Genomic DNA, 27,791 nt, shown 5'->3' on the forward strand with positions numbered 1-27,791 from the left:
TTCAACAAATGAAAACGATCACATCAATAGCATAGTGACACAATGGATAATCGATTTGCATTTCTTTTTCTTTTTTTAAATTTCCTTTAACATCACACATAACCCCAAATTCTGTTTTATAGTGAATGACTCAAATTAAAATCATTAGATAATTTAAAGACTATATTATCCTATTTTTTAAAATCCTAATATTTTCAGCTATGGGTTTCGAGACTATTCGAAAGGTTCGAGTATTTACTCGAGGAAGGTTCGAGTTCAAGTGGTTGTATTTCTAAATTATGAGGGTCTGCAGTCTTTTTTGAATTTTTCAATGCGAGAAGAAAAAAAAGTTCAGTTTTCTATAAATTTTGAAGAGCAAAAAAGAATAATTCTTTTTGCCTAGTAATTTTCATTTGGACTGATTTCATCGTAAAGCACTACAATATTCCAAGACCCTCCTCTATAGAAACCGTACACCTTTTTGTAAATAAGGACAATAAATTTCACTTCACTTTTTTTATTTGGTCGTAAATTTCTGTCTACTTTAATTTGCAAACTTTTCCACGTCCAGTTGTAATATTCCTTTTGACCTCTCACACCATGCATGCGATTGTTTCTTTATGTTCTTTTCTCTTTGTTTTCTTTTGGACTTAACTATCTGCTTATTTTCTTCTCTCATGCATGCCTCCTCCTACCTTGTTTCTTTGTCTTATTGATATCAATTTGGGGCTACTTTATTTGAGCACTGCCTGCCCTTTTACCCTTAGATTTGGACAAGGTGCTCCCCCTTAATCAAAAGCCATAGATCTAATCCTAGATCATCATTAATTTACAGGGAATTTAGCTTTTCTTCATCACAAAGCATTTTCAATCTTGCAGACATGGTTGGCTAGTGTGAATACGCTTCCAATTCTGCATCCAAGTCCGAATTTTTTTCAATGTAATTTAGATTAGATTATAATAAAATATCGTTTGTAAAAAATAAAAAAGTATTTTCAATCTCAAATAAGCTTACCCGTATATATATATAGTCTCCTATGAGTTGCTAACAAGTTCGTGTAAAAACTCTCCTTTGAGCAATTTCGGTTAGCATTTCTTTTGTTAGGAATTAAGATCTTACCTTTTAAAAGTTTAGATCCGACCTGTAGACTTGCACCAACCAATTACTGTGGCCAAAAGCAAGTAGTGCTTAAACAGCAGATAATTAATTATCAGCTCTAACTACAATTTCCTTTTCAAGCAAAAGCGTTTAATCTCATATCAGCATAATGCAGATTTTAATGATTACTAACAAGAACAATAATAGTAATCATAATTACAATCTATTATGTCATTCAGGTGCTGACCATCCCTAACTAAGGAAATGGGGGTAATGGATTGAATTTTTTCAGTGCAATAATTTGGTGGAGGCTCTTTGCCAAATCTCATTTTCCCGCCATGTTTTCTACTCTGATTAACTGGAACATTAAAGAAGTTTTTTTGTGGTCAATTATGTTTAATTATTCTATCCCCAATATCCCATAGCAGCTGAGCTGGTGAACACCAAAGAGATTTGCATAGTAAATAATTTTAGAATAAAAAGGTGAGATGAAACATTTACTTAGTTACCTCTTTTTTTCGTAGGTTTCGTAAATACTTTGTACCACTCGAGCTACAAGTTTAGATTTTTATTTGCAAATTGCTAAGATCAATTATTGCACTGCTATCAGGTCTAATTCCCAGCCCCACTGTACACAGTCCTGTATTATGAAAGAAGGGCCACATGGGACGGCTGCCTATGTTTGAAGGCCAGAACCTTTGCCTATCAATATAAGCAATAATTTTGTAGCAGTGATCTTCTCATAATGTTTCAATTAGTTTGAAATACGTAGCAATAAAATTGGCCAGGCCTATCTTTTAGTTTTAGGTATGTTTCCCTAAGTCTAGTCTCAAAAATAGAAGTTCCTATTTTATGCAAACATGATTCAGTGACTTGATATTGATCTATATATTAGTAGAGAAGAGTGAATCGGTCGATCTAACGGCTCAAAATACGTTCACATTTGCATTGTAGAAAAATCCCAAAAATAGAGCACAAGCTGCTAGTTATTTAATCTTCTCTCCAAGCAATAAGATAATTTAATTTAATTTTAAGCATGCAACAACCCAAAAGAATAAGGCTCATAATTAGTATTATGTTTTTCCTATTGCTGCACGTGTGAAGATGAGCACTAATTCAAAGCTTAATTCGATATTGATTGATCGAAGTAGCCCACAATAGGACATGAGATTGCTTTCATGTAGACATCATTAGTTTACACAGCAAGTGTAAGTGGGCTTAGAAAGAAACAACTTTAAGGTTTTCCAACAAGAGGTAGCTTTCAATTCAAAATAAGCAGACAAATTCCCAGTACTGATGGGCCACTATAATCATTAACAAAATCAAAAAGTTTTGATCTCGGAATCCATATTTCCACATCTCAAACTACTTTTTTCTTTGAATTATGGGGAAGGAATATCTGTGTTACCTTTAGAGAGAGGCAGCTTAGGTAAAAAGGAGATTAGTAATGATGTTAGTGTAATGCACATACAGAAACTGAAGAGAAAAAAAAAAGTAAAAAAAAAGGTGATGAGATAACAGATCAGATCCTGGTCAAAGCCCAAAAGTAAAAGTGTAAATGATATTTGTATATGTCTCTGCATCATTGAGACACAAAACTGAGCTGGTCCTGTACTAACTGGAGCAATAAAGCTGTTTGGAAATTATGAAAACCATTAGCATATCATTTCATAAATTCACTTCAATCCTTAGCCTCTTAACTGCTTTTTCCCCTCAATTTGTTTCAACATTTTGACAGGATAGGCTTAAAACATGAATGAAGTTTTCTTTTACTTTGTTCACAAAAGGGCCCCACCAAGGCCATCATTAACCACAATTTCCCCTCCAGTAAGATAAAACTACATGAACTATTGTTTGCATGTAATTGAAGCAAAAACTTTCCACAGATGAGCAAAAACACAAAGGCCTAGGGCTATGCATCTGTCCAGGCAGCAAAAATTGGCATGTGAGGCATGGTGAGTCCTGGCCTGGATTGGACTGTTGGGATCCAAGAACTCACTGTGTCACTTGAACTTGTGAAGAACTTGGAAGCAGCTGGAGGCATTCCAAAGAAACTTGGCTGGCAAGACTTATCAGGGCTGCCCTCTCTTGAGCTGCTTAAGCTTGTCACCAATGAAGAGGCATTGGACACGTGAGCAGCCCCCATTTTGGCAGAGTCCTCCGCCTCGGCTTGAATCACATTGTGAGGTTCAGCGCTTGGTTGCTTCTGATCAAGCTGCTGGGATGACTGGTAAAGTGCCATTTTCCAATCTTCACCTTCATTAATGTTCTTCAGTGAGACAATGGCTTCGCCATTGCTGGTTTGGGCAACATGGTTTTGATTAGTAGCAGCCTCATTAACCGGTATGGTCTCCTTGTTTCGCTTAGCAAGTTCTCCAGCAAGAAGGGTATTGCTTGCCATAATTCGATCCACATCATATCTTGTTATGTCAAAGTTGGTAACAGCATTCAGTCCTCGGAATTTTATGGCTGCTATGTCATAAGCCTCAGCAGCTTCCTCTTGGGTGCCTAGGTTTACAGATAAAAGATAACAAAAATTAGTATTGGAAGGACACTCAGAAAAGTGAGCATCAAATTTAAAGCTGGGGCAAGCATGGGTCTCTGAAGGAACAGCCTTAGCAAAAGCTTAGTGGGCAAGTCAAGCTGACAACCAGAACCAGAATCATAGTGGTATATCTCTATAAGTGGCTGAAAAGACACAGTTCAAAGAGCTGAGAGTGCTTCAAAGATTGGCTTTTTAAAGTCATAAATCATACCCTCGAATCTCTTGCCTACAATCTAATAATAATGACAATGGTTGAAACATATCTTTAAATATGGATATTTGCCTTGTAAAGTCAAGCTCGGAAATCACTCACTGAATGTCCCAAGATAAAGATCTTTATTTCCAGCAACCCTTCCAATCCGTGCTTGCCATCTTCCATGTTGATGATGTCTGCTATACAGAGAAAAACATAAACACAGATTTCAGAGATTTTTTATTTTTTATTTTTTTCTGAGACACATTTTATTAAAATATTATATGAGCAGCTAATAAGACCTTGTCACTCCTCTGTACATTGAAGCCCCTCTTGAGAATCCACTGCTTTTCCTGCAAAGAACAAATTTATTTTATGAGTTAAACAAAAAATATTCTTCATTAGGAGCATGAACAATTGCAAAGATCTACCTTCTTAAGTGGGCAACATATTCTTGTCTGGTCATGTTCTTCATGTCCTCCAGTTCTTTTTGATAGTTTTCCAACTGTTAGATCAGCATCATGGTTTCATTTTTAGTTACCAAAATGAATATGGGTGTAGATTGAAAAAAGAAATGCAAAGAGGACAAAATGATTACTGGGAAATTAATGTGAGTGGATGGTCCCCAATACTTGAGTGCTGCTAGATCATAAGCTCTTGCAGCTTTTTCCTCCATATCATAACCTCCTAAAATAAAAAATCTTGGTATGATTAGATAAAGAACATTGGTGGGCAGTTTAAAATGCTTTAGCCAGATTATAAATCAAAATGCTTACCCAAGTAAACTGAGATTCATGGTTTGATTGTGATTCCCAGCCAAGCAACGAAAACCAAACAGAAAAAGACAATCAGCATTGTACGGAAAATAGTCAGAACAAGAGCAGAATGTGACTTCAGAAAGGGCACATCCATTTAAATGAAAACATCATTGTGCTTATTAAATTTGCATGTGTTTTCTTCACCAACCTTGCCTTCCCTTCCTGCTCTGACCTTCTTTCTTGCAACTGTTGTCCCATAGATGAGCTTCATATCGACCAGTCCATCTATGCCTGATCAACAGAAGTGCATCAAGAAGTCAGAAAGTTGAAGAAGAAAAAATAAAAGTAAAAACAGAAGTTGAAAGAAGGAAAAAGGAGAATATAAGCAAAATCAATATAAAAGAATAAACAGAAAAAAACCGAGTTAGCAATTTAAGAAAATTTTACTTACAAATTGTTTATAAAAAATGAAGAAACCAAAATAATACAGAAAAAGAGAGGAAAGAAGTGACCTTGTGACTCCTCTGTACTGAGAGGTTCTCTGGCCAAATGTATCCAAGGACTTCCTATGAACAATTTGCTTTTGATCCACCTTTTCAGGCCCTCTTTTCTTGGTATCCATGGTCACACTATCAGCCAAAGTAGGTGAGATTTGCTGTGAACCAGTAACACAGCTTGATTGGGAGCCAGGGCTCATGGACAAGCTCAAAGACTGTAAATCCCCATACGGCATTGCCCCAATAGACCCAGATTCAGCCCCGTTATCACCCATGCAGCCAATCATATTCTGCTCCATTGCATGGTTAGCTGCATAATTTCTTGAAATCCAGCACTTCATGTCAGAAATGCTCTGATCAAGCCCCATTCTTGGCTGCTGGAGATTGTAATTATCTGCTGCAAGATGGGTTTCCTTGTGCCCCTCCTCCAACATCATCTCATGGCCTCTGAGGCCAGAGTAGTATGAATATTGTTGTTGTTGGGCCTGAACCTGAACCTGATGCACTGATTGTTCTTGGTGCCTGGGGTTCTGCTGCTGTTGCTGTTGTTGCTGCTGCTGCTGCTGAAGATGGTTGATCAAGTTTTGGTTGTTGGGCTCATGATGGTTGTTTTGTTGGTAAAACATGCTGTCTAGGCTGAGAGCCATAGCTTCTCTGTCATTGTTTTCATAATGGGTCCCCATGGTTGCACCACCAAAGAAGTCCTCTAGTTTTGGAGTTGAAGTAGTAGTTGTTGTTACCATTCCTTAGATAAATAAAAGTCAAAAGACAGAAGAGTCCACCACAAGTTTTAAGTGCAAAATTTTTTACCAAACCACAAGAAATAATAAGAGCTTAGAGAAGAAATTAACCTTGAGGCTGCTGTGACCTGTTGAGAGCTTCCATTATACAGAGAGAGCCATCAGACTTGAGTGGCATCATGGACAAAGGAGAGTACAAGCCAGCACTGGTATCTCCTTCAACTCCATAGTATATTCCATAGTTGAAGTGAGGTGGGGAGTGGAAGAAACTAGTTGGAACAGAGGAGGCAATAGCAGCAACAGAAGAAGAAGAAGACTCCGAAATTTGGTGATGGTGATGATGATGATGAGGCTCAGATGGGGCTTCCATTTTCATATTAGGAGAGAGAGAAAAATCCAACCAGTTATTATTGTTATTATTACTGTTGTTGTTGTCGTTGTTGTTGCTACCATCATTACTCATGGATTTCATGGTCTCTCTCACTCTCAAGGTTTGAGCTTTTCTCTTCTTCCTCCCTATTCTGATCAGAGATTGTTGGTAAGTTTCTCTTGTGGCAAGGCAACTCAATCATTGGGTAGAATATAAACTAATCATACTAACATTTTTCTTTCTCTCTCTGCTTTGCTTGGCCTGGCCTTGCCTTGCCTCTGTTTTTTCAAAACTGGGTCTTTTGTTGGGTAGCTGCAGAGCTGATTGGACCAAATCTAACACTCATCTAAAACAAATCCCAACTCCTGCAACTGAATCTATCTATACTGCTAACCCTCTCTCTCTCTCTCTCTTTCTCTCTCTGTGTGGAAACTGAAAAGATATGTAATATGTAAAAAGAAAACAAAACAAGGTTCTCTCTCTCTCTCTCTCTCTCTCTCTCTCTCTGGAAACTGAAAAGATATGTAATATGTAAAAAGAAAACAAAACAAGGTCCTTTAAACTAAACAAAAAGAATGAATTCCAGCGAGCAATGTTGGGTATCCTTCCCTCATTCCATAGGCATCTCTGTATGTGAGAAAGACCTTTTCTTTTGCTTTTCTTTAGTCTCACTCTGCCCTCTCTCTCTCTCCGTGCCTTTCTTTTTTAAAATTTGCTTTTTTTCTTTAAGATCCCTTAAAACTCACATTAAAGATCATTCTCCAAAAAAAAGATTTAAACAAAGACCCAAAATTTATAAATAAATAAAAAGTGTACGAACGAGACCTCATAATCTCATGTGGGTAAAACACTGCTAAATTCAACAGTTACCATTAAAACCCAGCAGTCCAAATGTCACACCCAAAGTCACTCACTTTCTCTCTCTAAAAAATGTATTGACTAATTATAGTCGGTTTAGTGGGTGCACCATATTAATGAACTGGGTTTTGCTTTAGCTTTAATGGGTTTCTCAGGCTTTGATCAGATTTCACGGGCACAAGACAAACTGTCCCTCCAGTCACTTCAAAACAGCAGGCACAGCTTCTTCTGTAAACTGGACCTACTTTGCTATAGCTGCTTGCTACTGCTACTATCAACCATTTCGACTATGTGTGTGTATGAAGACAAGACAAGTAGACCCTAACGACGCCGTCTTCAGAAACTGCTTGGCGTGGAGGACAGGTATTGCTTTGACTGGCTTGGCTTGGCCTGTCCTGGCCTTCACGTACTGTAATTTTATCTTTATCTTTGTCCATTTATTTGGATTCTTTTAATGTTTTTACTAGACATTTCATGGAGATGATTGGATTTGGGCTGCTTTATTGTGTGTTTCGGAACTGGATGGTCCGACTGAATTCTTACCCTAGCCAATTCCCTTATTTAAAAAGAAAAACAAGAGACAGTAAATAGCATTGGATTCTGATCATTTCAAGCTTTTTTTTTTTGTCTTTCTAGACTTTTAAACCTAACATTTGAAATGAGATTAAGATATACGACTCAGTAACCATTCTATTATTTTTATGGGAAATATGCCTTGTGTAATCCAATCATCCATATGAAAAATTCTTACTTATAATCTATTCAAATTTAAGAATCTTAACAAAAACATATATGCGTGAATAACCGTTAACAATTAATCATATAAATCTCACAAATAAGGCATGTACAACTTTAAAATGATTATTAGAACCCACTCGCCTAGTTTGGTGTATGAGACAAATGTCTCACACTTGGTATATTAAGTGAGTGTCACATGGACCTAATATAAACGGGTGTAAATAATTTTTTTTTTCCACAAGAAGAGGGGCCATACGTATGAAACAATGTTGATCTATTGCGAGTATGGACCAAAATATATATAATTTCATCGAAATTATCATTTTTTTCAAGCAGCGACATTTTAGCACACATCCAGTGATTTATTGTCAATTTTTCAGGACCCTTGATATTTAAGACCTTGGTTGCGAGCATATACAAGGCGCTAAGGTGCTGTTTTTACATGGACATGACTAGATGTACTGTAACTACTGTATGACTTGCCATCAAACCCCGGAGACAAAAGAACAAAATCTAGAATTATTGATGAGCAAGACACAGTGCAAAAAAATTTATATTTGCTTTATCTAGAGCCTTGTTCACTTGTTGTGGTCAACACATCTAGATCAAAAGTGAGAGGTGTGGGTCACTGTAATTAATTGACCTCTAGTGGCAGCTGATTAGCGGTCATCTCATCCTAATGCCATATTGAGGAGAGCTAATAACTTATTAACTTTAATTTTGTTGAATAATTAATTTTATAAATCGGATTAAACTCATATTAACGGATCGATACATGTACTTGTAAAAGAACGTACAGTTCTAAGGAGAGCTTTGCTCAAAGTTGATATTCCTAGAATGATGAACCGAGGTCCCTTTGGGAACATTCTTTTTGTGGGAAATGCATTTTATATCCCACTAATCATTATAGGCTTATAAAACTCAGAGTACAAATCCGACGCTAACTTTGGTTATTTTATAACTTTTTATAGTCCAAGGAGGAGCTGTGGGATTGCTTCCCTTGGTTTATTAATATATTTGTGATGTCTTATTTTTGGTTTATTTTTTAAGAGAAAACTGGTGGAACGGTAAACATCAACCTTATATTTTCATTTTTCCAAAACCAAACTTGAACCAGTAGGCCACGAAAGAGAAAAAATGGCCAATCAATCAAATAGAGATTGCTCTTTTTATCATTTGATTTTGCATGGAAATTTGCATGGCCAAGTTCACGGAGACAGATTTTCAAGAAGGCATGATTTGGTCTTCAAAAAGAGAGGGGAGTTTGGAGGTGAAATATGACCAAAGGACAGAAGGTGAATGGAGCAAGAGAGAGAGAGAGAGAGAGAGAGAGAGCCCCTCTTTTTTATTGTAGTAATGATGAGCAAATCCATTATCCCAACCCACCATAGCACTAGAGGCCAATTGCTGCAAATGGTGCATGGCCAAACAAAAGAGCTTTGTGTTTTAATTTGCTTCTTTTTTTCTTTCTTTTATAGGGAAAGGGTTTGGTAGTGCCTCTTTTATCTATGCACTGCATGCTTTTGTAGGGCCTGTTGCTAACCCTTAATTAGCAATTGTGGGTTAGCTTTAGCTATGTCTTAAGGCACTCTTAAACCTAAATATGCCCTCGAATTGCAACATCAGGCAGCTCTATTCTATGGGTATCATTGCCTAAATTAAAGCTACATCAATGAAAGCGAAACTCTTAAGAACTACATAAACGAAGTTTGTTATTAGGGTGAAGGAGTTTTGGATTTCAAATGATTAAGAGTACATTTGCATATGAGATCTTGTGTTTGAATTTTTAACTCCCAATATCTTTTGTATATATGAATATTTTTTTGTTCTTCGGCTTTAACTAAATAAGTCGACTAGACTCAATTCATTAACCAATCAATCATTGAGGATCGACTCCTAAAAGTTGGGCTAGGGGGCTAGCTTGTTTCATTGGGTTCAGCTGTTGAATCTTTCTATGCCGCAATAAAAAATATTACTAAATTTGATGTTGAGCAACTGATTTGGGCCACATTAAGCCTTAAAAGCCATTGTTACATATCTCATGTGACCAAATTTATACCCAAGAACAATAAAGAAAATAAATAAACCTCATAGCTTCTTATTTAGTTTGAAACGAGTAGAAAAGAACAAATCTCTCACCCAAAGAGGAGAGCAAGAAAGCACAGCAAACAGGCCAGTCATGTGACCAAAACTAATAAGCTTTGGTGGCTTAGGCCCTAAGACCTTATTTGCCACATGCCTAGCAAACACACTAGCATCCGTTGCTTTACTTCCTTGAGAAGCCCTTGCTCTCTCTGCAATGGCCTCCTTGAAATCCTTATAGAGCTTCCAATCATGACCACCCAATCTCTCCACAGTAGCACTCCCAAAATTTGATCTAACGGCCCCAGGCACAACCAGCACAACATCAATACCAAAAGGCTTCAACTCAACCCTCAATGTGTTTGACATGGCATGCACCGCAGCCTTGCTTGCACAATAAGACCCTGCCCATGGGGTTGGCACTTTGCCCACAACGCTTCCGATATTTACAATACTTCCACTGCGCCGCGATGCCATGTAAGGCACCACTTGTTGTACCACCCTTAGTTGCCCTAGTGTGTTAATTTCCCAAGCCCTTCTAATGGTCTCTAGTGGAAGCTCGGCTAGAGGGCCGGTGCTTCCTATCCCAGCATTGTTAACAAGAACATCAATACGACCATACTTGGACATAACCTTCTTTACAGCAAGCGCTACACTTTCGTCGGAGGACACATCGAGCTCTAGTGCCTCGATGTTGTCCGAGGAATTTAAGTCTATGTCGTGCATGCGTTGGGAGATGTCTGTGGCAAAGACGCGGCAGTTTTGTTCCGCAAAGGCCTTGCAGTACTCATAACCAATGCCACCTTTGGCACAACCTGTGATTAGAACAACCTTAGAGTCACCAGTACTCATGTTGTTTCTTAATATTTCCTTGTCATAAGGCAATGAGTATATATATATATATATATATATATATGCATGCACTATGTTAGTTCCGCCAAGGTGTTTCTTGTTCATTGGTTTATTAGATAATCTACGCTATAAGAATATGCTTCAGGGCATATCCTATTTCAATCAAGATCGGCCGGCTATGCTGGGTTTATTTGAAATGGAATTTGCATGTGGTTGCACACATAGCTCCAATTGGATAATGCTATACTCCCAATTCTTTTTTTCCTCAACCAGCATGACATTATTTAATTGGATTCAACATTATTATTATAATACTGCTGTAGTGTGCATATCAGGTGTCACATTGGTCGGAAAACAAAATTGAAAGAAAAAGTTACTCTTTAAGTATCTTCCTCTCCAATTTTATGGCCATATTCATCAATTTTTTTGTTTCTCTTTTGGAATGCACAAAACTTCTTTATTCTGAACCAACAATCGTAAACTATTTTTTTGTTCCTTGTCGGTAAGAGTAACGGAAGTGATATGCACTTAACTGAGGAAAGGGTGGTTGTGGTATTTCACTTGGAAATGTGAAACACAAACAAAATCTAAACAAGATTGCAGAAATTGCCAAGAGGCAAAGTTCAAAAGAAAAAGTATAATATGGATAGCAACCGAAGTGAGAGCGACTAGAGAGCTCTGTTGGCGCTGCACTGTACCAATGCATGGGGACTAAAAGGCCTCTGCTCTCTTTTCCTTTTGAGAGCAAGACAATACCCTTCTCGCCATTAAAAATGTCCCCTCCTCCATTAACCAATGCCATTTCTCTGCAAGCTCCAAACACCATTTACTCTCTTTCAATTGGCTCTCTCTCTCTCTCTCTGTGAGAAAACTCTGTCATGTCACATTCAAAAATTAAGATTCTCTCTCTACAGCTACTTCTATAACTGCAACATATAGCTGCTGCTGCTTTGAATTTCTTTCATATTGTCATTAAATATGTTTTCCAATTATATATGCCTATAGATTTATTCTTCTGCTAGATGTGGGAGCGAAAAAGGCTGAGACTACTCTACAAGACTATATCGATCTTATAGCCCTGATTAAGGCTCTAGGAGGTGACCCACTGACCCCTATTAGATTTTTTTTCATTTACCAATAAGAGGGGAAAAACCCTAGATTTTAGAAGGACAGTCAGCAATGGGGCAAACCCATCTTTCCATTAACTTATTTAAAAGCCATTTACAATTGAATCACCAGAATTCTCACATTCGTAGGACCCCTATATTGCTGAAAAAGGGTACAAACAGAGAAAGCTCTGTTGGAAATGTATGAATTTAAATTTATTGGGATGGTTGGTGGGGTTTTTCTCTAAAGAAAAATCCAAACACTTGATCACTTTGGGCACAAGAGTCTAGAGGTTCCTTTCATGTCTGCTACAAACAATGCCCTCTGAAGAATGTGGGTTAATTTTAGTTTCCACTTTTGCTTTTTGTTCATGGCAATAGGGGCAATTTTGTTGGGATGCAAGAAGAGGTATTTGACTTAGATCGAATGTAAATGTATTGAGAAGGCCAACTATTGAAGACGAGGGAGATTGATGCAACAGCCCTATTGCGGTTACACGTGAGGAGAAAAATAGATGCAAATTTGGGTATACACCCGGTTTCAACTAAGTCTCGTTTTTCACATATATATATACAAGAAAAAGATGTCTTTTTACAAGGAAATATAATACCAAAATGAAAAGAAATATATATTTCAAAAGTATAAAGAACAATTTCAATATGTTGTACATGTTTGCTAGGCATCACCTTGTTTTTTTTGACGATGGCCTTTTGTTTTGTTGACATGGCTTGAGGTGAGGTCAGCTCAATATGTTAAATAGATTAATCGTTGTTAAACGGGTCATTTGAGTTCAATTCCCCCGTCAATCATGTTCAAATTGGAGATGTATGACACATTTATTTGGGTTGGAGGTCTCTGACCCGTTTAATACTTTGCAAGACCCGTTGGCACCCCCCGCGCGGACAACCCAACAACTAAAGTTATAAGCTAGGTGGGCCGTTAAATCCGAGATGATAAAGAATTTGGGCCATTTCAATTGGAGCAAACAATTTATGTCTTACCCTGACCCGTTTTTGGCCCGAAATGATAATTGTGATTGCCGATTGGAGATGGGCTTAGATGATTCTAATGGGGATGGACCCATTAGTCCCAGTTGTGCCCCCCTCCAAACAGACAAACATATGATATGAGGAGGCTATCTCATGAGCAGCCCTGTTGCAGCTCCAAGGAGCATGCTACCGCTAAACCAGAACTTTTTGAATAAAAAACACAACATCATATATATATATATATATAAAAACATAATCAGAGTACCATAATATTTGGATGTCATCAATCAAAGTGAATTTATTTGAAAATACAACAAGGAATCAATGTGACGTACTAAAATTAGACTGAATTCTCATATGGGCATGCATGAGTCTGCGTTGTCTTCTCCATTCCAAAGTTTGTAGGAACTTTCTTTGGCTGCCATGTGATATAACCAGCTGTGTTTTGACCATAATACAAACACCCTTCGTGGTGCCCAAATCCATAAGGAAGTAAGCAACTAAAGCAACGAGCGCCATAAAGCATAAAATTGCTATAATAATCACACTGTGACCCTCCAAAATTAAACCCAACTTCATTGCAGTCAAACGTGTGGATCATGTTGTCATTCTTGTGCTTAGGCCAAGCCCTCTTCACCTCAACAAATTTATCATTCAGTTCATGATGGGTTTCCTTGGTGACTTCATCCACAGCCTCCTCTGAATCAAAAGTGATAAAGCCGAAGCCCCTGGACTTGCCGCTTTCCTTGATATATATTATAACCCCATTTATGATTGTACCAAACTTCTCAAAATAGCTCTTGAATTCTTCTTGTGTCAGATTATGTGGTAATCCTCCCACAAAAATCTTCTTGGTCTTGAAGTATGCTTTAGCTTGCTCGTCCTCTTGGTTCTGGAGTTCCTCTCTCTTTGGTAAAGCAGGTTTCACATCTAACTGCATAATCACAATTTAAAATCCCATACCCAAATTAAAACTAAGTAAAATAATTTTAAAATAATAATAATAAATTAAAAGCAAAACAATCTCTCTCCCCAAACTCTCCTTCCTTTCAGCACCGCAAGCACGACTGCCCCCTCCCACACCACACCAACCCAGCCAGTCCAGTCACCCAAACCACCATCCAGCCACTCTAGGCACGTGATGGGGTACATTAACGTTTTGCAAAACAACTAGGTGTTCATGTTTGGGAAGAGAATCGCGGCGCCGTACGATCTTATGAAGCAGACGAAGCAGCTTGGGAGGCTTCCGGTGGTGCATTTCGCCGCCCGTGGCGTGGCGACGCCTGCGAACGCGGCGTTGATGATGCAGTTGGGGTTCTTTTCGGGTTGGGATTAATCTGAATGGCTAGGCCATGGGTTTGTTAATTAATCTGAATGACTTTTGAAATTGGGTTCCAAATTTGGGGCAGATAGGGGTGGATTTTCATCTAAAGAGAGACATGGACAGACAGAGAGAGAGAGAGGGGCGGTGTAGGAGGAGAGGGGCCTGGGGTGAGGATCGGGAATTGAAATTGTTTTTATGTTTTGTTTTTCGTTTTCCTTTTTAATGTTATTTTAATTTTAATTATATATAAATTATTAGTGTTATTTTGTCTAAGTATAGGCCAAATACAATAAGAAATGGTACATCTGTCAAGTCAGCAACTCTATGACGAGAAAAATTAATGAAAATTTTGTAACAAGTTCAATGTAAATTTTTCTAGTGTTGTTAAAGACTCAAAAAAAATTCAAAAGAACACCTATGATATACAAATTAAATTTGATAAAAATAAAAGATATACAAATTAAATACCATACAAAAAAAATAGAGAAAGAAGAGGAAGGAATTTGGAACCAACCTTTCTTCCGAAGATGTAGTGCTCTACTTCCAATGCTTTCTTAGCCATGAATGGGTCAGTGAAGGTAACAAAGGCAAACCCTTTTGGCCTACGAGTAACTTTGTCCACAACAATCACACAGTCCTTTACTTCACCATATTTGTTGAAGTGTTCTTTTATGTTGCTTTCACTAACCGTCTTTGGTAGTCTAGCCACGAACAACTTTCCAGGCTCAGGTAAGTCCATGGTGATCAAAACCTACAACCCTAACAAAGTTCTCAAAAGGAAAAAAAAGAAAAAAAGAAAAAAAAAGTGAAGTAGGACTTGATAGAGTTATGTTCGCTCAAACGAAAATAACTCTACAAAATAATAAGACTGAAGTAATAGTTGTATTTGGAGTGCTCGCTGCTTTGGGAGGAAGTAGAATTTATAGTGTAATCAAACTAATTGGTACGAGGAATTCCTACTTTGAGGATGTTTCCCAATAGAAAAGGGAAATTTAGTAACATTAGGATTCTTGCAGTTTAGGTAATTTTAGGACCCACTTTATTCTGTACATCAGATTTTAATTTTAATTTTAATTTGTTTCAACAAATTGTTATGCTTTTTTATTTGTTCCTTTTATTAAAGGGAATTCAACGTGTGGAAGGAAACCGGGAATTAATTACTCGACATGCATATGACGCAAATGGTTTTGACTCCCTAAACCTAAACCAATGTGTTGGAACTTGGAACTACTCCAAAAAACGAATTTATCCGAGGGAGCCGTAATTCTCGTGATTTACTCACTCATTTTCCTAAACAAACCGAACACAAATAAATCTGGGCCTGACTGTGAATCAAGCCCACCTCAAAAATTAAACTATCGGCAACAACCTCACCAGTAAGCAATCCATCAGCCACCGAGTTATTTTCCCTGTAGATCTGATTTTCATCCATAAAGCCATCTTTGCCTTCTTTCATCAATAATTTTAAAACAATTCACCTAATACAAAACAAAAATTCCTCCCAAAGTTAAATCTGTGTTCTTTCTACAAGTTTCTTCAAATTTGTTCAATCAATCATCGTGTTTAGAAGTATGATGAGCATATGTAGGTAAAGAGTAAACTGGAACCAAGAAAAGGTTCACAAAACATCATGTTACTATTATATACAACAATACATTTGTTTTTTTTTTCTTTTCTTTCTGGTGTATGCTAATCTGTATTATACCATGACATGATGCAATATATTAGCATACATTGAATTTTAAATATACCAGATGTTAAGAATGGCAAGGTTGAACAGGCAGGCAGACTGTTTGACTGATTACTGCAGTATGAAATATGAAACAAGAGCATTTCGTATGCACACTCGACTGGGTAAAATTTGAATATCATGCTCCGTAACTGAAAAACCTAAGTCTGACAAAGCTTTAGGAGACAGGAACTTTGCAGCAAACATCCAAGATATCATCTAATGGGGCATGATCACCCGTCCCTTCATCTTTCCGAGCATACAACAATTGCTTACCTTTAAAGACAAACATCCCTCCCTGGTTTATAATAAAAACAGGAAGAGTAAAAGATTCAGAAAAATAAGCGGGGACTAAATGCACGACCAAGTTGTATACTTAAATACAACTCCTACGATACTGGAGAGAAAGATCAATGTTCAAACCTGTTGTAACACACTACTTCTGTCATCTGGAGTGGCCTCAATGGTATAGTTTTTTACAGCTTTCTGCAGAGCCTCAAATCTTGAAAACACCTTTGCCTGTCATATCATAGTTTTCAAAACATGCAAATCATAAAAAATATTGTCCTTGAAAGATAACAAGCAGAAAAAAGGAAAGGAATATACACTAGCTGGATTGAAGAAAGTTCGACCAAGTCCATAGTATAAGCCCAACACATTGTATGCCTATTACAGAAGAGGAAGTCAGAGTTATAATCATCAGAATAAGAGATTCGCCAATTGAGGACATCTAATGTAGAACATTTATTACCTTGTGATCAGGCCAAAAAAAATTATAAAATTTATTACCTTGCGATCAGGATCAGCATAAAGGCTATCCATTGGAAATGGTAACTGAACATAGGACACGGGGAAAAGAATCAGCTCCAGGGATCAACATAAAGCCATGGTATCAGGATGCAAACATATAATAAAGAAATTGCAATGACAGATCTAAACATTTAACGAGAATTACAGGACTTTATGTTGTATAAACTTATTCAAATGTCATCATGTCTTTAACTCAATTGAAAAAAAGAAGATGATTGCACATTCAGCTATAACTAGAGCAGCCAATTTTCTCAGCAAATAATGTCATAGGAACTTCATTACAGCAATACAAGACCTATTACTTATGCCAAACTCCAGTATTCTCAACATGGGGATTCTAGTACTTGTTACTTGAATAGCTAAGGACACAAGCAAACTAGTAATGACACAATTTGGTCCTAGTAGCTCAAAATAGCTTTCTCCAATTCGAAAGCATATAAACAAGTATGATCAACCACTATCATGTCACATGGCATGCTTATTTAAAAGTAGGACAGTTGTATGATTGTATGTGTGAATGAGACTTCACCAAATGATGTTTATTTCTTTTTGTCCAATGGTTCCTAACATTTGGAACCTTCAAACATATAAAGAATATCAAGTGATGAAATCATTCAATCATGTTAATATATATCATCAACTGATCTGTCTTAAATAAACAAGTCACATGACATGATAGTAGCTGGCCATATGCGATTGCATGCTTTAGAACAAGAGAGTCAAGAAACCACAATTTTATCGGCATATTAGATTGTGTCATACAAGTCTCAACTCTCCAAGGCTTGATACAGCTTAAGAGTCATTGAAGGCTCATACACTCCCTTACTTTTCGCTCCGAATTGACTATTTATTAGATAAAGACATAGCTGCATTTACAAAGATTCAATGTTTTGAACCAGTATTAATTGACATAACTAGAAGGATTTGGTTCAACAGACACAAATGAAACTACATATTTTGACACACATCTTCAACCTTTAAAAGATGAACTTTACTCATCTAAGAGTTGAAAATGCATCCAACACCAAAAAAGAAAGAAAAATGAAAGGCAATAATTATTTTATTGGGAACATTAACTGCACATTGCACGAGTATTGTTTCCTGTCATCTCTCTCAACATTCACTCTCCCTCTCTAGGCAAAAAAAACTTACCTGTAACGGGGATAGCACTGTTTTGCCATCCCCGACCAATAACACAATGACACATGGAAAAGTTATCCTACATGTCATTGCCTTAGTGGCCGGGGATAGCAAAAAGTGTTGTGCTATCCCCGTTGCATGAGAGTTTCTCTCCTCTCCAGGAGGAGGTTGAATGGTCAACATTTGATTTGGAGAATATAGTGGGAGGGAGAGGAAGAGAGTTAGAAACAGTCAAAGTATAAAGAGACAATACAAGAATCTTTTACAGTGCAAACATTGTTCCCAAAAAAATAATATATAAAGGAATTTTTTTGTCAGGCACACTTCCAACCTTTAGATAAAAATCCAATGGTTGAAAATATGTGTCAAAACGTTTGGCTTTATTTGTGACCCATAAACGAGACCCTGCATGAGTTGTTACTGTCAAATGGCTTTTGATTTGATGGTGAGAGAACTAACATACTTAACATAACATATATGTTCACCACTTATTTTGAGATGTTCATGTATCAGCCAAAAGGATTGGAGCTATTAGCTAAAAATATTATTATCTCATTCCTTAATCCAACATGTCTACTGGTCGTATGCCCACTAGCATGTTCCTGAGACATATCCTATAAAACCGTATTCCATTTAACACATCCCCATTTTCTTGTCATGAGATATCTGATTTTGATACTTACTATACAAGCATTCAAAGTATAAATATGACCCTAAAAGATGATAGCATGGAATACAACTCTATGTACTGCAGCTTGAGAAACATTGTGGTGGGAAAAATGGGAAAAATAAGATACCCGTTCTGCAAGGATACGAGCTTTATCAGGACTACCAACACCAACTGCAATTATTTTCACACCAGCTGAATCAAATCTAGCTTTAGATTCTTTTAGAGCCGAGGCAAGTTCCCAACTGAAAAGAAGAAGCAGAAGAAGTAACACATCATAAGAACATCCAGCAATTCAGATAAAACCCATTCTAGAAACTGGTTTGGAGGCTAGTTACCAGCAAGGGCATCCAAAGTGCCTCAATAGTGCAACAACAGCCACCCCCTGGAACAAATTGAATAAGAAGCAACTTAGAAACTAACACACCACATCAGATCAAGCAAATATACAACTCCATAATAATTATTACACATTTGTACATGTACCTCTACAATTGCATTGCTACCTAGTGGTTTGGGAAGTGTCATTACACTACCTGAGGTTTGCTCTGTTCCATTTTACCTTCTAAACGCATCCTTTTTGTATGAAAATTAAAAGCAAAATCCAACCACAGAAATCTCACAGGCGCAATACAAGAGTGCATCTTTCCAATCCAAATAAATACAATTCGCAAAAGGGTTAATCCGAAAGGAATTAAAATCACAAGCAAGAAAAAAAAATCATTGAAAAAAAATCATTGCCAAAAAATGGAAAATGATAAAAGTTTACTCAGTTAGAGAGGGCAAAAGTAGAAAGGCTACCTCGTTCAGATCCCAGAGGTCTTTGAACTGGACGGAATCACCAGCAGCGGTGAAAATGCTAACATCACCGAGGACCTCACCGATGCTGGGGCTGAAATCCAAAGCAGATGCGTTGGTGGAGGCTCTGGAAACTACAAGTCGTCTGGAGCTATACTGTGTTGTTGATTTTGGGGAGCAGAAGAGGGAGGGAGAGCGTGGAGTGTTAGGAGGTGAGAAAGAGGGAGATTGGGAAGGGGCGATGAGAGATGAATGAGAAGGAAGAGAGGGGGTTGAAGGGGATTTAAGGGTTAGGATTTGCGGGGAGATTAGGGCCATGGCTCTCTCTGAGGAATCCTAGGGAGCTGAGCTGATTCTCCAATGGTAGTGTGGTATACGGTGGGTTGAGAGAATCTAGTGGTGGGAGGGAGGCAATTGACTAGTACCAATTACCAAGACAAACGTGTTTCTGTTTCTTTTCTATTTGTGTGGCGGGAATAGTTCTTGCAAAACATGTTACGTTGCAAATACTGTCACTCCAGCCCATTTAGGTTCGGGCCGGCCAAAGCTCCAGTTTGGAAGTTGTTATTAGCATTTCAAAACACTCACCACACAAAAAAGCTGGACGTAAATGGGTGCGGAAAGATATTTTTAAAGTGCCAAAAGAGCTAAATTAAGAAAATGTAAAAACACAGTATTGGAATATTTCCTACAAAAGAAGAAACGTAATTTTGATTACACATCAACCATAACAATCAAGGGTTTCGGACCAACATCCAGGCTACAAAGGAGCTATTATCATCAATACAACTTCTCACTCTCACCACTAGGAGAGTCTTGGTGACAAACATGTCACATTTAACCAAATAATTCAAAAACAACTAAATAGAAAAATTCTCATAAGAACTTAAAATAAGAAAAACACAAACAACATTACCAAACAACCTGGGAGACAAAACTATAAGCCTTTCTCGGATGTTCTTGCCATATTATTTGAATTCCTAGATTTTATTTTTCTTGTCTAGCATTTATCCATAGATTAAGAGTATTTTTACCGCAGAGTCCGGTCTGGGCAAAAGGCCCCTTAGGTTGAAGAAACCCACTTCATCGCACAAATCCAGCGAGGGCATATGGTGGGTTCCATAAAGACTAGACAAGCTTGAAGGCAAGAACATCCTGAGCTGTTGCTTGAGGACGCTGACATCAGTGCTGAAGCATGCGAATAAATTTTTTTTATATAAAATTGAAAAAAGTTATGCAAAATTACCAAAAAATTCAGAATCTTTTTTTATACATACCTAGCAATTATTATTATTATTAATCTCATACATAAAAATAAATTTAATCCCATGTAAATAGTAATTATCATTGAATTACCATGACAATAAGTGAAAAAGCAAAAAAATTATTAATAAGACAAGCACTATTCACATTAATGCATGCCCTTACTCCCTTTGCCATGTCACTGGTGGAAGCCTTCAATCATATGAACTTCATTTTCATCAACTTTCTTCTGCTCAAAGCATTGAATCAACGACCCGAAAGCCAAACCCATTACAAGATGGGCTAGGCCTGCCCCAGCCCCAGGACAAGCCCTTCTTCCCATCCCGAATGGCATCAAGCTTAGAGCATTTTCAACAGGGCTGGAAAACTCGGGCTGGGGGGGAGGGGGGGGGTTTGGGGCAAAAAACGAAGTCTAGCAGCAAAAGTCCAGCCCGGGTGAGAGTGGGGGCCACCAAAACGGGCAGGCCCGAAGGCGAATTCGGCCCAAGCTCGGGCCCGAAGTCTGGGACAAAATAGATGAGGCCAGCATGGTGTCAGCCCTGAAATTTTGAATTTTTTTTTACCGTTGGCGCGTGCATTGCACGCGCCAACGTTAAAAAAAATTTCAAATCAACGCTACAGTGCCGCCAACGGCTCTTTGACACGTGGCGGCCTCTGGTCGCTCCGATTGGAATTTTTTCTTCAATCCAACGGCAGCCAATTTTTCTGCCAAAAAAAATCGAATTTTTTTTAAAAAAATACACAAAAATTACAGAATTTTTTGTGTATAAATACCAACCAATACTCTTCACTTTTAACACCAACTCCTCATATATTTTCTTCTCCTTCTACTATTGTTCACTTTCTCCTCAAATTTTATTCACTTTCTATTCAATATTTTTTCACTTTGAAGTTGTAATTTTTTTTCTAGCATATTATGGGTTCTTCTAATGAAAATGGAGGGGCATGGAGCATGATGGAAGATGTTAGCTTGTGTGAGGCTTGGGTCCAAGTTAGTCATTGTCCCGTAACGGGCAATGAGATTAAATTTTCTCATATGTGGAAAAAAATTCATCAAGCATTTTGTGAAAGGGCAATTGGTTCTACACGTACAGAAATGGCATTATCCAGTAGGTGGAAAGTTCTTAATAAAGAGTTGGGGAAATGGAGAAATGCCTTAGCAAAAGCAATTGACAACCATCGAAGTGGAGAAAATCTTAGCAGTGAGGTAAATTATTTGTCATTTTTCTTCTATTAAATTCTATGTCATATTAATTTTTATTTAAATGTTTCTTGCAATTTATATATTTTGTTAATATGTCTCTATTTTTTTTTTAATACATGTTGTATTTTTTTATTATTTCTTTAATTTCCATTAGTTTTTTTTTACATGTTGCATTGCCAATATTTTAAAAATTCTCTTGCATTTCCATTTCATTTTTTTTTATAGATTATACAAGCACAAATGTGGTTTGGTGCTACTGGCCAAGGGAAAAAAAAGTTTCAACCATACCCATTGTTGGGAGGTGGTGAAGACTTGTAAGAGATTCCAAATTATTCCAACCGGTCCGACGGTAGTCTTGAACGAGACTCCACTTCGTGAGACGTCGGCATCGAATTCACCTATGGATTCCCCGATGAATCTAGACTCACCCATTGAAAATGAGCCAAGGCCTATTGGGAGGAAGGCGGCGAATGCGAAGAGAGGGAGTAATTCTAGCAAGAATGCATCTCAATTTTTGGAGGAACTTTCAAAGCACCAAGCCATGAGAATTGAAATGGACTTGAAACAACAAGAGCACGATATGGCTATTCAAGTAGAATATGCAAAAGAAAGGGAGTATGTACGCGAACAAAACATTGAAAAAAAAGATCGGGAAACCATGGCCATGGATACAAGCCATATGTCCCCTGAAACAAAACAATATTGGAAGCTAGAACGAAGGGATGTTATGAGACGAAGACTTTTTCGTGACGATGGACCTAGCAACACGGATTGGTTAAATGATGGAAACCATTAAAATAGTTTGTTTGCCTTTCATGTCCTAGTTTACTTGCCTTTGATTTCATTGTATTTTTTGTTTTCTTTAATTCATGTACATTTGATTTCATTGTATTTTTTTGTTTTCTTTAATTCATGTACCTTTCATTTCATTGTATTTTTTGTTTTGTTTAATTCATGTATTTTATTTTATTATTAGTTGTATTGCTTTTCTTTTAGTCAATAAAGAAAATATTCAACAAAAATCCTTTTTATTCAAAACATTCCATACATAAAAAACAAACCACAACCAAAGCATAAAAAATAAACAACCCACAACCAAAGCATAAAACATAAACAACCCACAACCAAAGCATAAAAAATAAACAACCCACAACCAAAGCATAAAACATAAACAACCCACTCACAACAAAAAATAAACAACATACAACATAAACATAATAAAATAAAAACAACTTCTTCACTTCACTTTATTCACCTTCATTTCCTTCATTGCCTTTCACCGCCCATAAATGCTCCATCAAGTCAACTTGACGGTGTTCATGAATATACGACGATTGCATCTCCGTGTAGCGATCAATCATACGAGGCATGAAACTACCGTCTCTAACCAACGGTTCATGCTGCACTGCTTCTCCATTTGACCCCACTGGTTTTTCATAAATTCGTGTTAGGGCCGTGTCCATGGGATTTGGTTCATACACGTCATCAGCATCGTAATCATATTCATCTTCCACAATCATGTTATGGAGGATGATACAAGTCATCATTATACTCCTAAGCACCTCCTCGTCAAATAGACGTGCCGCGCCCCTGATAATAGCCCACCGAGCTTGAAGGATACCAAAGCACCTCTCAACATATTTTCTGTACCCCTCTTGATAGCGAGCAAAAAATTTTTCCTTACGGGATCGGGGATGTGGAATTGTTTTCACAAATGTTGTCCACCTCGGGTATATGCCATCAGCTAGATAATACCCGGTCTGGTAGATGGTATTGTTAATTTCATATGTGATATTTGGGGCTTCACCTCTCAAAACATCATTGAACACCGGGGATTGACCTAGGACATTCAAATCGTTTTGAGATCCGGCAACTCCGAAGAAGGCGTGCCAAACCCATGTATCAAAACCAGCAACTGCTTCCAGGATGATACTTTTCTGCCCTTTTCTATTTCCGTAGTCCCCTTGCCAAGCAGTTGGACAATTTTTCCACTGCCAGTGCATGCAGTCAATGCTACCAATCATGCCAGGGAATCCTCGAGACTCAGCTTTTTGAAGAAGCCTTTGCAAGTCCCTGGGCGTAGGTCTGCGGAGGTAGTCTCTGGTGTACAGAGTTTCCACTGCATCACAAAATCGCACCAAGCTCTCCAAAATAGTGGACTTCCCCATCCGAGCAATCTCATCCACCTGATCAGCAGATGACCCATACGCCAACATTCGTATCACAGCTGTGAACTTCTGCTCTGGAAGAAGTCCCAAATTTCCAGCACAATTTCTCTTTTGAACAAAATATTCATCATAATTGCAAATATCATGCATGATTTTATTGAACAAATGGGGTTGCATTCTATATCTCCCTCGAAAATGAACATCAGAGTACAGAGATTGTGGGATAAAATAATCTTCCATAAGATTCTTACCCCGGGAATGTCTATGTCTGTCCACATTTGGGCGACGGCCTTCTCGTGATCCACGGCGAGCCTGCTTTTCTTCCTCCAGCAAAGCAACTGCTATGCCAAGTTGCTCATCTAGTTCTCTCTGCGCCCTTTTGCTTGCAGCTCGTCTACGCATTCTTTCTCTAGTTTCTCGCTCTTGCCTCTCCAAAACCTCTTCCATGTCTGCCATTGAGAATGGAGAATGAAATCTAAAATTTGAGAAATGGAAATGTAGAGAAGAACTGGTGTGGGAGGTATGAGCTGAACCTCTGATTTTATAGAAAAATGTATACAGATAGATATGACACGCGGCGCAATCTTAGAGGGTGAAAATCTTATCTGAAATTTGAATTCCGAAATGTATCTGAAATTTGACATTTTGAATTTATCTGAAATTTGAATTTTGAAATGTATCTGAAATTTGAAATTTATCTGAAATTTATCTGAAATTTATCTGAAATTTGAAATTTATCTGAAATTTATCTGAAATTTGAAACCGAAAATCTTATCCGATATGAATAGTATTGACACGTAGGAACCCAAAAATCTTATCCGAAAATATTATCCAAATTAATTGTTTAAGTAAACAAAATTGTGAAAAAAACAAAAAAATGAATAGTAATTGCCATGGCAAGCCCCAACTGCTGGAAACACATTTTGCTGGAGGGGGCTAGGGCAGCCACTATTCACATAAATAGTGCCTGTCCTAGAACTAATCTTGCCATGGCAAGAGTCAACTGGTGGAAGTGCTCTTATACGACATGTTCTGGTTGCCCTCAAACCTTTCTGGCTTGAAACTTTTTGCATCTTCCCACGGCTTAGGGTCCCTATGTATGGCCCATACATTGGCTAATAAGATTGTGTCACGTGGTATATTGAATCCAACGGTGGTGCAGTCCCCGGATGAAAAACGTGGTGCTAGCAATGGGCCTGGTGGATACAACTGGAGAGTCTCGGAGATATGGTTTGGAAATGTCTGATTCATCCATTAAGCGTTGTTCATGGCCAAGTAGATTATTCATTTCAACTTTAGCTTTGTTTAAGTTGTCTGGATGGTTAAGTACATTAAACATTGCCCATTCTAGTGTGACTTATGATGGGTCGGTTCCACCCATTAGCAAGATCTGAAAATTCCTGAGTTAGTAACATGTTTAATAATAAAATAGAAAAGATATGGTCCATGCAAGATAGTATATACCACATATATGTACCATAGATAAAGAAATGAATAATAAAGGGAAGAGTGACAGTTTCTTGCGATACAAATCTACAGTATTTGGTGCATTGCATAAATGTAGAATATCTATATATTATTGATAATTTATCGATATATAGTCGATAAATATGATGAGTATTTCTCAATTTCGATAAAATATGGCCAAAATAACGTGAATGTAACATTTGGTATCCGGTAAGAGCCATTAATCATTGATCTTACAAAAGTGCATATAAATATAAGAAAATAGATGAATCAAATACAGTAACCAGTGTAAGCCCTTTGTTGATTTGGTCAGTGTAATGCTCAGGTTGTGACTTCTGCAAGCAAAGCATATGATCAAATCAATCATAGTACTATTTCGAAATCCACCCTCTAAATTGCTTCGATGCTCATCGACCAAACCTTGCAAATAACCTATCTACCCTCTCAGCAATCCTCACAAACTTCTTCTCATACCCCTCCTTACTAAACCAATTCAAAATAGGCAAGAAGTTTTCAAGGTGTTTTGCTCCATTATGAGCAAAACCCTCATTTATGATCTCTATTCGTTGTCCGAAGCTTCGCCTCCATAATATCTATTTCCTGCCACCATTCTCATTATGATGCTAAAATTGAGCTCAGAGAGCATAGACTCTTGAATATATTAACTATTTCTTTATTTTCCGATCGCCTGGAAGGGACAAAAGAAACATCTTGTTCTTTCTTTTGAGCTCCACCTTCATGAAATCTTGGCATGAGTTTTGCGAAAGTTTGAAGAGTAGCCGTTTGACTTAATCATTTTGGACGTCGAATTAATGAGGCTTTAATTTTGGCGGAGGTTGCGCCAGTGATCGCCATATGGGGAGGCCAATAGAGTGGTGTAGTTGTAGTGGAGGTGCTTTTCGGGCAGAAGGCGGTTCGCTAAGACGTTGTCATTTCTGGTGAAGCACTCTTCGGCTGTGGATGAGGAGGAGACTATGAGGACGTGATGTGACCCAAAATAGAGAGAGAAAACGGTGTCGTATTTTTGTGCGAGGCGGTGGAAGGTTCTGCGGAATGGAGGAGACGGAGATGGCCAAGGAGTGGAAGAAGAGAAGGTGGGGTTGGTGGGAGGATTTTGTGATTGGGACGACATCTTTCTGTTCTTCGAAGGAAGAAGTTGAAGGTGAAGAGGATGAAGATGAGGGAGAGGAATGTGTAGAACAAGATGCCTTCCATGGTTTGGTTGATCAGGGCCGATATGGGATATGCACAAGCTAGGATATGAACTTATATATAGAGCTTGTTTCTTGAGTAAGAGCACATGTGTTACGTGTGTTAGTTCAATCTTATATATAGAGCTTGTCAGCTGTGAACGAAGAGATGTTGTATTTATAATGAATTGGCATAGCAGTTCTAACAAAGTTTCTTTGTTCGGTTGTGTTCTTTGTTTTCGTCGGTTTCTGTCTGCACATTTTTTTCGGCTGTGGCTTTTCGTAGTTCTTTTCAAAGTTTTAAGGTCTTCCATGTGTTGAACGCTGTAGGTTTTTATATTTTCCAGTCGGGATTTCAAGATTCATTTTGGTGTGATTCACTTTGAGACCTGCACACATCAATGCCAACATCTTCGAGTAATTTTTCAATTCGATCATCACATTTTCACCTTATGTTACAAATTTATTCATGTTAGAACATATGTATTTATTTAGTATTATATTTGAAATTTAAAATGATATATTAATTACGTCGTTCATCCTTATTATACGACGTGAATTAATAATACAACGTGATGTGAACGTTGTTGAATATTATGAATTTCATATCAGAAACTTGACAAAATCAAATACACCATATAATGAATGGTTTCACTACTAATAATATCGAGAACTTTTATATAAGGAGATTTTTATACATATACCAAATTGTACCATCAATATTATAAAGACACTCGGATTAATCCAATCTGAAAGAAATAAACCCCAAATCAGCCGCTTGTCATACATTTATTAATATTTTATACGTGAAATTCCCTTATTGTCCTTGTGTCATGAAATTTAGAGAAAGAAGTCCACATCTCACCATTTGAGTTCAATTTAGAGAAAGAAAAAAAACCTACCAACTGGGTTAATTTAGAGGGAAAAGCCCACTAGTTATTTTAATTGGGTTATCTTGGGGGTTTAAAAATAAAAATAAAAAATAAAACGTGGGCTGGGATTTATTGTGGGCTTTTTCTTGTGAAAAGTTGGTGACAATGTTGTAATTTAAATGTGTTTGGAGTGTTCTTTTGTTTTTAGAATGGATTTGGGTTTTTTCAATAGAGTTTTTATAAGGTTAGGTTTTCTACTCTTTCAGGCCCTTCTGTGGGGCATGAATCTCAAGCTCCCTTGTATAAAACCCCATAAGTGTATTTGCTGGTGATTAAGATGGGAATAATATCG

General features: G+C 37.6%; 4 protein-coding genes and 1 pseudogene across 8 annotated transcripts; all 5 read right to left on the reverse strand.

The window, feature by feature from the left end:
- LOC18772656 (AP2-like ethylene-responsive transcription factor ANT) lies at positions 2,729–6,881 on the reverse strand. Of its 2 annotated transcripts, none has more exons than XM_020567026.1 (9): positions 5,923–6,881; positions 5,087–5,816; positions 4,783–4,865; positions 4,593–4,601; positions 4,415–4,503; positions 4,248–4,321; positions 4,119–4,169; positions 3,937–4,016; positions 2,729–3,586 (listed from the first exon to the last, which is right to left on the reverse strand). In XM_020567026.1, the coding sequence occupies exons 1-9, from the start codon at positions 6,281–6,283 to the stop codon at positions 2,991–2,993; spliced, it is 2,073 nt and encodes a 690-aa protein (XP_020422615.1). In that variant the 5' UTR covers positions 6,284–6,881; the 3' UTR covers positions 2,729–2,990. The 2 variants fall into 2 exon arrangements, with proteins under 2 accessions (XP_020422615.1, XP_020422616.1); XM_020567027.1 differs by having other exon boundaries at positions 3,937–4,013; positions 5,923–6,878.
- Positions 9,856–10,711, reverse strand: LOC18775207 (3-oxoacyl-[acyl-carrier-protein] reductase FabG). Its single transcript, XM_007207933.2, has one exon. It carries the CDS (start codon positions 10,709–10,711, stop codon positions 9,866–9,868), a length of 846 nt encoding a protein of 281 aa, XP_007207995.1. The 3' UTR covers positions 9,856–9,865.
- On the reverse strand, positions 13,063–15,614 carry LOC18774884 (heterogeneous nuclear ribonucleoprotein 1). 4 transcript variants are annotated; one of them, XM_020566534.1, is made up of 3 exons: positions 15,506–15,614; positions 14,646–14,882; positions 13,063–13,741 (listed from the first exon to the last, which is right to left on the reverse strand). In XM_020566534.1, exons 1-3 carry the CDS (start codon positions 15,569–15,571, stop codon positions 13,148–13,150), a joined length of 897 nt encoding a protein of 298 aa, XP_020422123.1. In that variant the 5' UTR covers positions 15,572–15,614; the 3' UTR covers positions 13,063–13,147. The 4 variants fall into 4 exon arrangements, with proteins under 4 accessions (XP_020422123.1, XP_020422125.1, XP_020422122.1 ...); XM_020566536.1 differs by having other exon boundaries at positions 14,646–14,890; XM_020566533.1 differs by having other exon boundaries at positions 15,501–15,614.
- LOC18775504 (thioredoxin-like protein AAED1, chloroplastic) lies at positions 15,749–19,754 on the reverse strand. The gene is made up of 7 exons (XM_007205670.2): positions 19,279–19,754; positions 18,816–18,862; positions 18,608–18,722; positions 16,650–16,694; positions 16,467–16,526; positions 16,284–16,379; positions 15,749–16,158 (listed from the first exon to the last, which is right to left on the reverse strand). The coding sequence occupies exons 1-7, from the start codon at positions 19,591–19,593 to the stop codon at positions 16,039–16,041; spliced, it is 798 nt and encodes a 265-aa protein (XP_007205732.1). The 5' UTR covers positions 19,594–19,754; the 3' UTR covers positions 15,749–16,038.
- On the reverse strand, positions 20,717–26,679 carry LOC18772685 (annotated as a pseudogene).

This window comes from Prunus persica, chromosome G6 (genome assembly GCF_000346465.2).
Source record: "Prunus persica cultivar Lovell chromosome G6, Prunus_persica_NCBIv2, whole genome shotgun sequence".
Taxonomy (NCBI): domain Eukaryota; kingdom Viridiplantae; phylum Streptophyta; class Magnoliopsida; order Rosales; family Rosaceae; genus Prunus; species Prunus persica.